General features: G+C 42.8%; 2 protein-coding genes across 2 annotated transcripts in view; one reads left to right on the top strand and one right to left on the bottom strand.

Annotated features, from left to right (window-relative positions):
• T265_01949 (hypothetical protein) overlaps positions 1-6,146 on the bottom strand; it is a gene marked incomplete at both ends in the record, with an annotated part of 35,467 nt that extends 29,321 nt beyond the window's left edge. The window contains 5 exons of the mRNA XM_009166087.1: positions 709-803; positions 878-1,175; positions 2,716-2,791; positions 4,255-4,337; positions 6,059-6,146. Of these exons, the coding sequence (XP_009164351.1) occupies positions 709-803; positions 878-1,175; positions 2,716-2,791; positions 4,255-4,337; positions 6,059-6,146 (640 nt within the window). The remainder of the gene's footprint in view (positions 1-708; positions 804-877; positions 1,176-2,715; positions 2,792-4,254; positions 4,338-6,058) is intronic.
• The window catches only part of T265_01950 (hypothetical protein), a gene marked incomplete at both ends in the record, with an annotated part of 35,256 nt that extends 21,864 nt beyond the window's left edge, over positions 1-13,392 (top strand). Inside the window, one exon of the mRNA XM_009166088.1 lies at positions 13,270-13,392. Within this exon, the coding sequence (XP_009164352.1) occupies positions 13,270-13,392 (123 nt within the window). The remainder of the gene's footprint in view (positions 1-13,269) is intronic.
• Between the last annotated feature and the right edge of the window lie 1,178 nt (positions 13,393-14,570).

The following is a 14,570-nucleotide window of genomic DNA, read 5'->3' as shown; positions in this document are numbered from 1 at the left end:
CACCTGATCACTTACCGAGTTACCAATATTCCAACGCATTACCAATATTGATGTTATCCAATTCACTGCGTTTTTGGTAGAAGTAAACGGGATCGAGATAGTAAGTATTAGGGAAGTCATCGTCTTTCATTTGTACTACCATACATAATGTAATTCGCCGTCAACCTAACAAGTTCTGGCTCACTCCGAGTGCTGTCAATTAAATCTAAGATAGTAAAGCCCGAAGTAGGCATAAATCAACCCAGTGGCAACGGACAAGTTACAAGTCTGCAGTGACAGCGATCGGGCCTGGATAGAACATGTGACATTTCAATTGCTACTGTCGTATGGGTATTCGATAAAAAGTAGGCCTTGTCTGGTATGAACAAGTCACGTGGATTCCAACAACAGCTGTAGCGGCAAGCAATGCAACAAGCAGAATTGGGATGCGACAGATATCAAGATAAAAAACTGCCGTTGACTCTAATAAAATTCGCCTATGTCTGACCAGTCTAAAAGCGATCGCTTCCCTACTGATAGTGGTCAGCCCCTTGACACACGACTTAATGTAAGCAATCATCTACCAGAATTCAAATTAGGGCTGAGTCAGTTTTGAAGTATTAGTACTGCACTTATGAAGACCCGCACAAGCACACACAGTGCTGCATTTGTCTACTGGTTGACATCCTATGATGGCTCTAAATTCACGGTAAAAGATATTGAACATACCTTCAATTTGTCCAAACAAGATCGAATTCAACAAATCCAGGGTGGGTGAGGAAGCAGATTGATAAAGATTCGACACTATTGCTTCCAGTTCTTCTCTAAAAGGAAAAACGTGCGTAGCAAGTAGCGAACATTGATTTAAAGGTTGAAGACCTGATATTGTGAAACATACCGCATCGTATCCAAGTTGCTTGCCGGTAACATCTGTGGATATCTGTGATCTAGCCGACGTACCACCAATCCGAAAAGCTCGATCAGGTGATTGATTTCAGCGGCTGTTGTGATGTCCTGGGCTGAGTCATAGCGAGATAATCGAGTTGACAAGCCGAAAATGGTTATTACTAGTTCGTAGGACACCTTCGACTCTACCAACTCGGATTCAGATGCATCCGCTATGAGTGCCGCATGGAAGGTAGTCAACAAGTGCAAGGTCCCCTGGTATATCTGTCTCCCAAACATGGACAGCTGTCCTGAAAGGATGCAAAAACGTTGCAGAACGGCACAGTGTATCGTAGTAGCCTGTCTCGCAGTTTGCGATTTATCTGAGGAAAGCGATAAAACCCAAACACAGGAAGACTTCATATCATCACGTAGTTTATCTTAACAGAAAATACACGGATCGAAGCACAATACAGGCCCCAGGTGCTATAGTACATCGTACTTCGCTGTAGAGTTGACCGCAAAAGGAGTTGGCATATAGTAGCCTGATCTGAATCATCGTTACACTGAAGATTACTCCATCTTCCTCTTATGGTAACCGATTGATTTTGCGCATCCCAATAAATCGAAAAAACAGAGTATTCAGTAAGCAACGCTGACAAGCCATCGGTACATCGTTATTTGATACAGTCGTCCGAAGCCCACTCGCACGACTGCATGAGAAAATTCTAATGAAAGTGTGGTGGCAGGAGCGGGGGGTTATCAACGAATGCTTCAACCTGAGGTTTCTCTTCGAAGCGAAACGGATTCCAAACCAAAACATGAGAAGCTGTTGCACAGTCGTTCGGAATATTCAGCAGTGCACAGCTGAGACACCTTCGAGGGCACTTGAACCCGCAAACTTCCTATTGATGGGTAGTGCGAGAAGTTCGAAGGTAGAATGTGCTGCAATTCACCCTTCAATAGTGGGGCACGCCCCACTGAAGGCTTCCCAGAGAAAAGATGAATGGTAAAATATCCTACCTAATGGCAAGCGAATCACAGTGATGATTAGCTAAAGGACAGGGTGTCCATAATCTTATATGGATAGCTACTTGTTTGAATAAACTCGGGATTCGTGAGATGCACACTGTTAAAGATTTTAACAGAGTTGAAAGTTTTGTGAAGGCATTTTAACTTTACAATGTAGAATAACTTGATGTTCAATATGCTGCTTAAAAATCCTCTCGCATAGAACCATACGTAGTCTGTTCAGAGAAGTAAAACCTCATAGGTCGCATGGGGTATCCATCCGAGTGGCCATCAGTGGAGAAGCCAGTCAACACTGGATCACGTGATATGAATCGCGTAATTGAAGGACGAGCGGCCGTATATCATGTACAAGCTTCTCGAAATACTGACCAGTCAATTGTGCCGGAATGATACAGCATTCCATGACTAGCAAGACGATTGCGTGTTCGAATCTTTCTAGTCATATGTGAGATTCGTCCTGTCGATGAACCTTAGCTATAATAAAACAGCTGCACAGTACTCTGTAATTTTCCCCATAGACTGGAATCGATCAGCAGACAACGTCCAGATTTTAAACAGGAGAAACTCCAAAGGATCCTCAAAATACCTGGAATATTTCTGGAGAAGAGAAAAGGCACCGGCTATATTACTGACAACCGATTCTAACACGTGATCCATATCCGTTTGTGCTTCCATAAAAATAACGTCGAAAGACCGAACAGCAAACCGGACTGATCGAGATTTTCGGTCATCTAATAGGTCTAAATTCGACCGGTTTGAATTTACGCAACTATGTGAATCGAAATAATAATTTTTGATGTATTGACAACATAGACCCACCTGAGGTTTGAGCTGAGTCGGCACAGGTGTCCAACAAACGGCATGCCAAGGCGAAAAACGGATGCCAAGGCCCAAGCTGAAAATAGTGAAAGCCGCAAAATGTTCGTGAGCCAGGAATGAGACAGTCTGTGAGAAACAACAGAACTTTCAAACTGCTTTTGTGTTCTTGTTTTCCTGCAATAACTAGCCCTAAAACTGCGTGCGCCCATTGAAGCATGTTCAGTCAAACAAAGAGCTTCATAAATTCGATGGATTTAGAGAACAGACGCAATTTTCCCTCCCGTTGACTTCCAGATTTCTTACTAAGAATGCACGTTACTCTAAACAGGAGGCAGAATGATGAAGAATTACATCTGACTGCAGCAAAGTGAAGCAAGGAGAGTTAAAATCGTCTCAAACTCTGAGCCTACAACCGGTTCTTGTTCAGAAGATCGTCAGCTGTTGCGGAGCACTAAGTTCACAAGTGAATTCATCCCACTATGTCGCCAAAGCACGTGAGCATCGATTTAATCAATAGAAGCTGATACAAGGATGTGGATTCTTACGAAACACCTCACTACCCACGAACCAGCACGTGTGAAGGAGTTTCGAGTTTGAAATTTACCGGTGCCAAGTGAGACAAGGGAGAATCCCACGCGTGTGAGTGAAGCTTCATCTACCCCCACGTGCCAAACTTGACTGATCTGGTGCGCATCCAAATTGTGAGTTAAAATACACTCTTCGTTTGGAAAACTATGCGACGGATCTGGAACAGTTGGTTCTCGTTCCGAAGTCACACCCATTTTTTTGAAGTGATGGTAAGATCATGTAAGAATGAAGTGATGCTTTGGCAGAACCTGGTAAAGACAACTTCGGCTTCACGTAACCAAAGCATTTTCAGGATGTTACATCTATCCTACAGACCACAAAAGTTTACAATATCCCGTCAGTAGTACTCATCTTTACCTAGATTTGGAAATGGCGCGAACTAGCTGAAGCAAGTTTACGGCTTGATTGATGCCAATCATAGTGCTGCTGGTAATTGTAACTTGATTCCTAGGGCTTCTTATTGGGCCTTAGACTTGTTTTTTTTGCGACAGACGCGATTACTCACCATTTCAATAATCTTCCATGACACATAAAAGGTCTTCGTCCAACATATCTGGTTCATGTTCTAATTCTATATCCACTTCAAAAAATATCTGGGTCAAAAGTCTAAGAGTCTCGATCTGGAGCCGCGTAACAAAAAGACAAACATCCACGAACCGTTTGTCGGGACGTTATTGCAACTATCTGCTACATGTTCGAACAAATGTGGTCGGTCAGAAGGCTTTAAATTACGTCAATGATGGATATATTCTTTCCCTCCCATTTTCGCCCACGTGATGTTCTTGCTACTGACTTTCAACACAGAATTGCATTGATTCAAATGTTTTTTTTCATCAAACGATAATGCTACTCGTCCATACCGATGCACTGTTCTGTTCTTGGCAATTTGAAAAATCCCTCTATCAGGAAGGTCAGATTCCTGAAAGCGACCACTGAATGCCCGAAATCTACTGCGACTTTCAGCTCCGCTAGATGCTGACCAGACAGACGACGCCCTCGCAATATGCAGCTTCGTATCGAAGCCAGACCGCGTGCTCAGACTTGAACTAAGTTCAGACAGTGTCCCTCCAATAAATAACCTAAGGTCGTTGTATTTCCGCACTCACGCTTGTGCGGAATGTAGCTGTTGTGTTCCCTTCTGCGAGTCTTATTTTCCGGCACTAGGCACTAGAGCGGGTCAGCAGTCAGATACAAAAAATTGGCGAATCAGCAGATATAACACAGTTACACCTATGAATTTGTTAAAATGGCTGACTTATGCGTCTGTGTCCTTCCCTTCTGTGATCTCAAACGATTACGCTGGAAAACGATCTTGCCCATCTACGATACCCGCGTACCGGAGTACACTGATCCGGACCAACAGATACGAGCAAACGGGCATGTGCGAATACCAGTAAAATGTTAAAACCGGTAAACCTTCATGATCATTTGGTTTCTCATGACATACGTTAACCAGAACCACAACAAAAATCGTGGCAAGAAAGCTCAAGGCGCCGCTTTCATGATCTTTGCGAAACGACAATTCCAACTCGGTATGATGTTACATCATGGCACAGTTCGCGCAAGCTTATTAATGCTGAATAGTAAGAACACCGTTCTGGCGAGCAGCCACATAACATGTATTGATTACGGGTATTCTAACGCCGAAAATCAAGGCTAACTATGTCAATGCATGAGTCGAAAACGTGTAAGAAGTTATGTTCATGGCTGGTTCTCTCGTATTATGACTCCTGTATTTGCGTTCTTTGTGTTTACATGTTCTGTGTCAAGTCAAGCACAAGGAATTCGATTTTGGGAGGTCATTATTGGTGAAACGTACAGGGCCGATCAACATATTTTCAGCCGTCAATAAACTGCCAAGGACGAATTTCACTCTTGTAAGTAGCTTCCATTCCCACTGTGCTATCGTTGCTAAACACTTAACCCTAAACGGTTACCGATGCTCAAGGGGAGATGCAAAGCTGTTATGAAGGACGAAATAATGTGAGTTCACAGTTGACGCCCTGATCAGGAAACATTATCAGAATCATCAGGAGTAAGTCATTGAGAAACAAAATAAATTCTGCCAAAGATAAGCCCACAAAAAATCATGCAGTAATCTTAAAAGTGAAGCGGGGCGAATACAGAATACAGGCAACAGCTGAGCACTAAGAACAAAAAAGCTGTGAATAAAACTGATAAGTTTTTTAACTGGTTAACACGGTGTTACACAAGCTGCATTACCCTGCACAGAGAGGAATCAACGCTGTTGGGTAAGTATCATCATTCAGATATCCAATTATTTCGTCGAACACACTTGGTGACCACTCTCTAGCAAGTTCGCTGTCATAGCGCTTCTGCGTTTCCCAGCCTTGGTTCCCTAGAATTATTTGGGAAGGTGTGTGCCCATCCGTTTTCCAAAGTGCCTCATGGTACGTACCTTGCTATGAAGCTATGGTCATATGGCAAACTTATTTGGTTGCATCGGAACACGCACAATTTCTTTGGAAACAAAAAGTGGCAATGTCACACACCCGTATAAGTGGTGCATCAAATGATCTTCCACAAAGAGCGAGATTCGACTGATAATCACATCACATGTCCCTTTTGGTTTCGTATACTAACCTTCTAGTTTAGATGGGCATCTTCATAAACGAGAGACTCAGCTGAGTATCCCGTAAAAACTAAATCGATATGCAAATGAGAGTATTTGTTGAGATAGATGGGTAGCTGGTTTGAGTCCATTAGAAGACCGTGCTTCATGTTCTACTATCACCTGTTTCAATTGGATACAGTTCACGAGTATTTGCTTTCTTCCGTATGGGCGCTAAATCTTTATAGAGCATCCACTGTCCATTCCGCATTGACTTCTGTCTGTACCACCGAAATCGAGGCAGGCCGCACTGCTGACCTATTCCATTTCGACGTTAAACTCCAGCTTTTTAGAGATGGTTCTGGCTAACTGCTAAGCCCGTTGTAGTTATCCGTGATTAACCTATATGAAAGGTTGAGCCCTAAACGGTTCATGGGGGCATCTTCCAATATTGTATCAAGAGGACTCGCCACCGTCTAATAATCAACAGGACGTCCAATTAAACGATGTGCGTTCGATATACAAATTATAAGGAGTGTGAACACATAACTTAAACGGAATACAAGAGAAGTGTTATTTACTGTGGGGCAGCTAATTATGATGTCAAGTTGAGACACACGTAAGCCAGGAAGTATCGAAATAATCTCAGAAAGCCAAGACAGGAAACCCAGAAAGTGCAAGAACAAAACACACTCTAGAAGGCACTCACCAGGTAGACTTCGCAGTAACCTTCAAAATGACGTTTATCTCCACACAAGAATGTTGAGTCAACATCTCTGAAGCCTTTGCTACTCGTCGTTTTAACCCCCGATTAGGTAGAAGGAAGAGATTCGTGTCAGACACTGCGTTAACATGGGAAAAAACTATAAGTTTACCAGTTTTGTTGTATTTACAGAGTTCGCTTATTCGTTGATTTTCATCATCACGCTGCTTTCCACTTGCAATACTAATAACAATTACATTATTGGCACCAAGAATTAAAGATCTAGTTTCCACCTCGTGAGATGGGTACCATTTTTTGCATCTGATTGTGTCAAAAACGACTGGCGGTTAGTCCCATGCACAACTTCCAGTTATGTCTTGGTCGCAAGGTTACCGTATTCAATCATTTCGGCCGTTTACCAACATTGGTAAGTCGTGTTAATCATATATTAACTTCCAGAAGTTCCTTGGCCTCTTTTGCACGTGGCCTTTGAAGATTTGTGCCAACACGTCAATAGTCTGTCATCGCAATAATGACCAGGGATTGAAATATGTATGGGCTCAATATACTTGATAGGTCAATTTTCATCCTTTGGAGAATAACACCCAATGAGAACAAAACGACGAGAGAATTCTGTGGGCACAGAATTCTTCTCAATTGCAAACACTCCGAAACTACAGAAAGTATACTTCCAGGTTCTCAACATGGTTGATTTACTCTACAGAGGGAGACAACTCAGTTAGGATGTTCCACGCCAGTAACCCAGTTCAATCGGTTGACTACAATAACAAAGAATTTATGTCATTAGAATAGCCCATGCACCAACCAGTCAGACCACTGAAGACTTCTTAACTGGACGCTGACTTGACTTAACCGATAATCCACTTTGAATATGCACACATATGAAACATATCACGGGTAAGATACTAACTGAAGGTGTAGTTCCGAAAGTATGGTGAAGCAACACACAGTAGGCCATTATCTCCTGAACTGCACAAACGACGTCGTCGTTTGTCTGGTTTAACTCGTAACTGTGTGAAAAGAAACCACTAGCTTCTAACGAAGGGGCTAACGATTATCATACCATTTCGTCACGTGTGAACCACAAACAGCTGGAGCATTCAATTCGAACGAAGCGAGATTTTTTGTTGCATCCGCATGGACACTGACAAAGAAATCCCAGTCCTCCAGTGTCACAAGCATGCGACAGTACTCTGTACCAGACCATTCCTCTAATAATCGCAATAATGGTGAAGGGAGTGGAAGGTGAAATCGGTTCAGGAAATCCCTGTTGATTAACAGTCCATTTCGGCAAAGTTTAAAGGTAACAAATGCTTTCCATGGTAAATTATGTCCTTATTTGCTTGAATCAACACACTACTACTCTTTGATAGTGTTATGAGTAGTGTGCTCTATCAAGAAAATACACTTGACATCTCCAACACCTAGAACAGAAGATGGCCGCTGTACGGTACATCCAGTTAACATCAAAGCAATTCGCGATTACCCTCTCCATTTGTTTACATGCGGACCGGCATAATCCGAATTCCGCGGATACTTGAACGTGTAACGCATTGGGGCGCAACAAACAACAAACAACACTTTTGACAAGTCAACACATGAAAGACAATGTAACTTGTTGATAATCGAGACACGTGCCAGTGGTAAAATCCCTTTGCCGATAGCGATGTGCTCTCAAAAAGAGAGTGAATGGGGGCGTTTTGCTAATAAAATTACCCCGTTCAGAGATGTGTTGTCTGATCAGCGCGATTGCGGATGTAGAATCTTTTACAAACGAACGAGAGGAGAGGATCCACTGAGCTTCTCAGGCATGATGTATTTCTACGATTCACTTATGGCAAAGTGGTGTTGTAGGACTCAATTAACCTATTTGTACGACAAACTTCATTTTCTTGGCCAAACGCACTAGGAAAAATATTGTTTATCTGTCAAACCAAACAGCAGCTCCGAAACAGAAAAATGCACTAGTGGTTGACAGTTCTGACAAGTTGTCCGAAATAGTAGCATTAACTCAGACAAGATNAGATACGGTGCGTGATACACAAATAAGCCATCAACGCTCCACCAAAAACAAAACCATTGTGTCAACGATGCTGTGCAATCAAATGCTATTAGCGGAAGATGTGTACCACGTTCCAGTCACATGATCAAAGCGACAACCTTCGATGCGCTCTCATTTGATTCGATGTATGATCGTTCCCTGATACCTAAAGACAGTGACCATTGAAAGCGAACCAGCGTGTCAGATGAAAAACAGTGATAACCGCTGCCGTCTCCACATTGGCAGAATTGACGAACGAAGACCAACTTTTCACCAGTAGTACAATGACTCGAGAACCCGATCGGATGTAAGAAATTAAGCGTGGCTCTGTTCGAGAGGTTTAGGTGGAAACTTAGTGATGAGATTGTCCCATGGAAACCTCTCTAGGGTGAACAAAACTGCAGTATTGCAAAAGTGTTTGTGCTTGCTATGGTTGAGGGGCCTATTTTTGCAGCACTTCTGGAAACGATTGTGTAAGGCCGTTGCAGATCGCATATAATGGGAAAATGATATCAGGAATTCACACGCGCCGTCAGTGGTTAACGTGTAAGTCTGTGTATTCCGAATCGACGAAGGGTTTCCAGCAACCTTATGAGTAGTGCATTACAAATATATACACGAGTCAATATCATTTTATGTGGTTCAGTCAATCTCTTACCGCCCGACTGCAGCTTTCCATTTTCCACTAGGATTTCCACGTCATGGCAATGAAGCACCAATGTTCTCATCTAGTGTTGCTGATGATAATGAGGGTTTCCATGTTATTTTTACCTATTACTTTAAAGTTCTACAAAGTTACTTCCTCCTATTGCTGATAAGCTACTGACCTGATCGGTCGCGATGTTGAGTCTCTGATACTCTAATTCCATTCAGATCAGCTGACTAGCTGATATCATCAAACGTACTTAACCTCAAATCGCACTACTGGCGATTTCAAACTACGTCTTTGTTTCGTCCATCTCAGAATTAGATAATGCATGACTCCATTACGGTTGCATGTTGTTTCGTCTTCATGATAGCTGACACGGCACTCCAGTACAAAATCTGCACTATTTTCGACTTTGACCACAACAACCTGATAAGAGACATACTAAAAAAATACTCGTCTTTTTATCCCGTTCTCTGTACAAAGCATGGGTGAATGCGTGGTTAAATAGATCCCAAAAGACGGCAATAAGGAGAGTAAAGCGAGTCGACACGTCGTCCTATCATTACAATTTTGATGATGATTACAACGTTCTTTCTAATTTGAAACCATCTAGTCTTGCGTTACAACCTGAGAAGGTATGCGTCAACCCGGCTGAATATCATTAGTCAATGAGTTAATAACCCGTTCTGGTGTGAAAAATGTGCACACCAAGTGATTCATTGATCGCAGTGTGATAAAATGCCCAACGTCTACGCTGCTGAACGGCTCACGCACTTGTATTAGGACCGAGCCGTTGGTAAACCTAAATATCCAGTAACAGTTTCTCGGCGAAAGAATGATGTGGATGGTGACGATACATCCGATATGGAACAAAAAGAAATTCGTTTATGTTGAAGTCGTTTGCTGATGATCTGATGATGCCTTCAACGTTAATGAACTATTGATATCAGTAAAAGCGCAATGTCAGCTGATAACGCTTGTTCACAGTGAAGAATTAGACCTTGTGTTCACAGTAACACTAAGAATAAATATCATATTTGCTCACATAGGTAGTGGGAGTTCGAAGACTGAAGATTTCCAGAATTATGCGACTTTTGACACAGATAAATTGCATACAGTTCGGTCATGTTGGTATGGAAAATGGCTACAGATGATAAGATTACGACTTGGGGCCAATATTCTCGATATTGTAAGGTGATGAAGCTGGGAAGGGCGCGCACCGTATTCTCCAGAGGTTGCTGACAGAATTCCAAGAAACGTAGGTCGGCTATCGTTTTTTCCAGAACTATAGTTACAAATTCGCTCAGGTGTGGTACTTTGCTAATATTATTACGATTCTGAGACCTATGAAGAGTTGCTGTTAGTAATATGCCTCGGGATGTCATCCAAAACCATTTATCGGGCTACGTGAAAAAACTGACTGCATACTGTTCGGAAACGGAAGTATACGGAATCTACTCTGTGGTTGACAGTAAATGAAATCCCACGTTAATTGACCTACATTGCAGATTATTCATGTAGACTTAGAGTAGGTTGATTCATTTTTGTTAGTTTATAAGTCCAAACGCAGTATACATTTTCATGCATTTGGGAAATCTCTACAACAGATATCTAATAGACAGTGTGAAACTTATGAATAGCAAATGGGTTATTGTTTCTGACGAAAAATGGTCGTAAACGTTCAAATAAATTGGAACCCAGAACGGGAAGTATGGTTCTTGCCAGCCCTATCACAGATTTTTCGGAATGAGTATTTTTGTGGCCGGTGCCCCACCACGGAGTGTGCTGGCATAACTGCGGCCGATAAAGTGCGTTCAAATGAACATGCGGCGTGCGAGTGAGTGGTTAAATGAGTAAGTGCCTCAGTACTGAGACATCCTTTGAGAATGGTACGAAACGAAGAGTGGAACATCACTAGCCCTACCTGTCTACTGCAAGTCAGTTGTCCCAGATGAATATGTTTTAAACTTTACTTGACGAGCTGCGCATACAATTTGGCGGCGCTGTAGTCTCAAAAAGCAAGCTAGACAATTACGTCAAAACGCTGTACTGTTGACCATCCACTAAGTTGGTTTTGACTAGTTTCCAAGATCGTGTTAACTTTTGGAATCCAAGACAACGTGAACTATTCCATCCAGGGACCAGGTGGCATTGAAGCACGTGGTTGGTCAGATCTACTTAGTATATTCGACTTCACTGCTAGATGACATCATTTCTACGCTTTTTAAAGCTGTAGCTGAATGGCATGGCGAGAAACGCCATGCCAACCTCGGGTGGAGCGATCAACAGAACCAAACGACAGACCGTATCCAATGTATCTGATGGACCACACACGCTAGCTGATCTAACAAGAATGTAGCAGTCCCCCAGTAGTAAGAGATGTCTGCACCTGAGGGAGAGCAGTGCATCAAAATTTTCACCATTTGCCAACCAAATCAGTTGTCTAACAAACTTACAGTCGATGTAAAAATATCAGGCTACATGCTTAGTGGGGGAAAACGTTGTTTAAGCCAAAAATAGGTGCTTTCTGAGGTATCCCACCATCTATATTAGTAAGCACCAAAAATAGCGTCCTGTTAAAAGATTCCAACGAATTCCATAAAAGTTTTGTTTTTAGTTTTATTCACGAGTCCGAGAATACAACCATCGGATCAACTACAGAAATGAAGAACTTGTTCCAGCTGTATACAGGTTTTACCCCTATAACCCATATCGTTTATAAAACTGTTTGCGTTTGCACTTGTGTTTTTGACCACGTGACAATGAAATATTACGGGACAGCACCAACGGCGCCATTAATAAAGTGATACTGATCGATGGTTTATCATGCGGAAACATCAAAACTCGGATTTGCTTCCCACAGAAGATTGGAAGGAAGTCATATTCAGGCGTCCTGATTTCTCTAACGAATACAATCGAATGACGGTACCTTCTTCAAAAGTAACAGCCTAAAATCACATCGTGCAAACAGCCAACCAGACCATATGAGCTGTCCAAATTGCGATTTCTCTCACCATTGAGCCTTGCATTCTTCCAGTAGTGATTATGTAAAATTTAACCTCGTGTACATTCTGTTCAGCAGAGTGATTCTCTTTATACTCGTGTGTTTAAAACGCGAGAGGTCTTAGATCTTCAGTCTGGAATGAGGGGCCTCTTCGTACCCGGTGTATTCAGTATCTGGTTGTAAGTTGCTGAACCCAACTTTTTTCTAGGAAACTGTACCTCAAACGACAGTCACGAAAGTTCATCAAGGCTTATCCTGGGACCAATTTCGTTACAATGTCTTTGTTGCTTAGCCTGGCTTCCCTCACAGTCATCTCCGGCGACTACCCTGATTGATGATGTAAATGAAACCAGTACACCGCTTCCGGAGCTTAACCTGACCAGGGACACCACTGGTCGAATCCAAAATCATGCTTCGGTTGGTATGGTATTCGAGAAAACGCAATACCTTAGGCGGTCTTCGTGCAAAACAATCAGTTGCTTAACAGCATCATAAACGAGAGATTCAGTTGGATTCCAGATGAGTCTCTTGAAAAACCGAATCGGTTTGCAAATGAGTGTATTTCATTAAGTTCGAGCAATTTCGGTTCAAGCAGAACATACGGTTGGCGAAAACTGAGACAGTGCACCTACCTGACGAGCCCCAAGAAGGGGGTAACCATGCATGGGCTTTCGAAGAGTTTTGAGTAACTTTGTGAGGAGTTTCCTCTATGAGCTCGTTATTGACATTTACGTGATAAATAGAAACGACTAGCCTCTCGGTGCGCAACGACGACTAGAAGTTAGGATAATCGGACTTGGATTGTCATTATTGCCCTATTTCTCCATATTGTGCATTAGTAACTGAGAGGAGCATGGAGCCATCTGAAAAGGATAAGCAGTGACTACTCAAGTAAATGTTGATTTGAGAAGAATGGCAAGTGACAATCAGTTAGCCACTCCAGTATTTACACCTTTTATTCTCCTGCTCTATTAAGCTAGAGAGTAAAAATCGTAGCCCGAACGAACATTTGAAAACAAGCCTTAGGTCTTTAAGAGGGCTGGCTCCTGAAGAAAGAAATGAAATTCGAGCTTCTTGTTCATTTCTAGGGATCCCATGACTGCTTTACAAAAATGAACAAAAAAAGCAAACAAAAATGCTCAAAGGTAACCCATCAATGGCGTTCAGGGGGTTTAAAAATATGCCTGGTTGTTTATAATACTTCTCCAGCCTCATATGCTTTCATCGACACCACATCCCATTGAACAACCTGTACTTTGATATCATGGGCCTTCACTTATACAGAAACACGTCCGTCGTATGCGTCAACCGATCGATTCAATGCCATTTCCCCTTTATTTGGGATCACATCGCTGTGTGTAAAGTACAGTTATTCAGTCTCCCGTGTCGAACAGGAAAACCAAACATGGGGCCATTGACTTATCCAGTACGACAAATCATGTTGGTGCTCTAACGTCAAGCGGTCATTTCCGTAATAGTGATTACCCCAACGCAGAACAAAAGCTGACGATATTCTTAGTGGTGTAATTCATGTTTCATGGAACTGGTATCCCAGTTGCGGCATCGACAATCCAAGAACCTTGTCCATTGCCACGATGAACAATAATCGGGAGAGTGGATCTCCTTGCCTCACACCTCTGTGGCAGTGAACCTCAGAATTGGGGAAGACTGCTACAGCATTCTCATAGGATTGTGCGACGTATCGAACTAGAGGTGACGGTGATCCAAACGCCTCGGCAGATCTGACGATTGTGTCATGCGAAACCGAATCGAACGCTTTCGAGATATCGATAAACGCCAAGTTGAGGTTAGAACCAGTCGCTGAAGAGTGACGAAGCAGGGCATGTAACATCGATGTGGCTTCCTAGCAGCTGTCTCGATGCAGAAATGCAAACTGAAGTGAGGGCAGTTGCAATCTACGACTCCAGCGATCAGCAAGCACCTTGTGGAATCAACGGATAAGAATGCATGACACGGAGATCGGTCTCAGTTGATCAGGTGAAGTCGGATGTGGGACCTTCGGAACTAGCGTAATATGGGCTCTACACAGATGTGGGGGACAACCCCCAGATAACAAAAATAAGTTGAAATACCCAGCGACCACATTAGCATTGAACCGGCGGAGCGTCCTGGGTGTGAGCTGGTCCAGGCCTGGGGACGAATTGCCCATTAAACGGATCGTACGGCCAACTTCCTCTCCTGTAATTGGCTCGATCAAGCTCTAGTCGGATGGTACTACTATGCGACTTGGTCGGCTATCCGCGTGTTTTGGAGCTG

Source organism: Opisthorchis viverrini (genome assembly GCF_000715545.1).
Source record: "Opisthorchis viverrini unplaced genomic scaffold opera_v5_22, whole genome shotgun sequence".
In the NCBI taxonomy this organism is placed as follows: domain Eukaryota; kingdom Metazoa; phylum Platyhelminthes; class Trematoda; order Opisthorchiida; family Opisthorchiidae; genus Opisthorchis; species Opisthorchis viverrini.
This window is presented reverse-complemented; position numbering and strand designations above follow the sequence as displayed.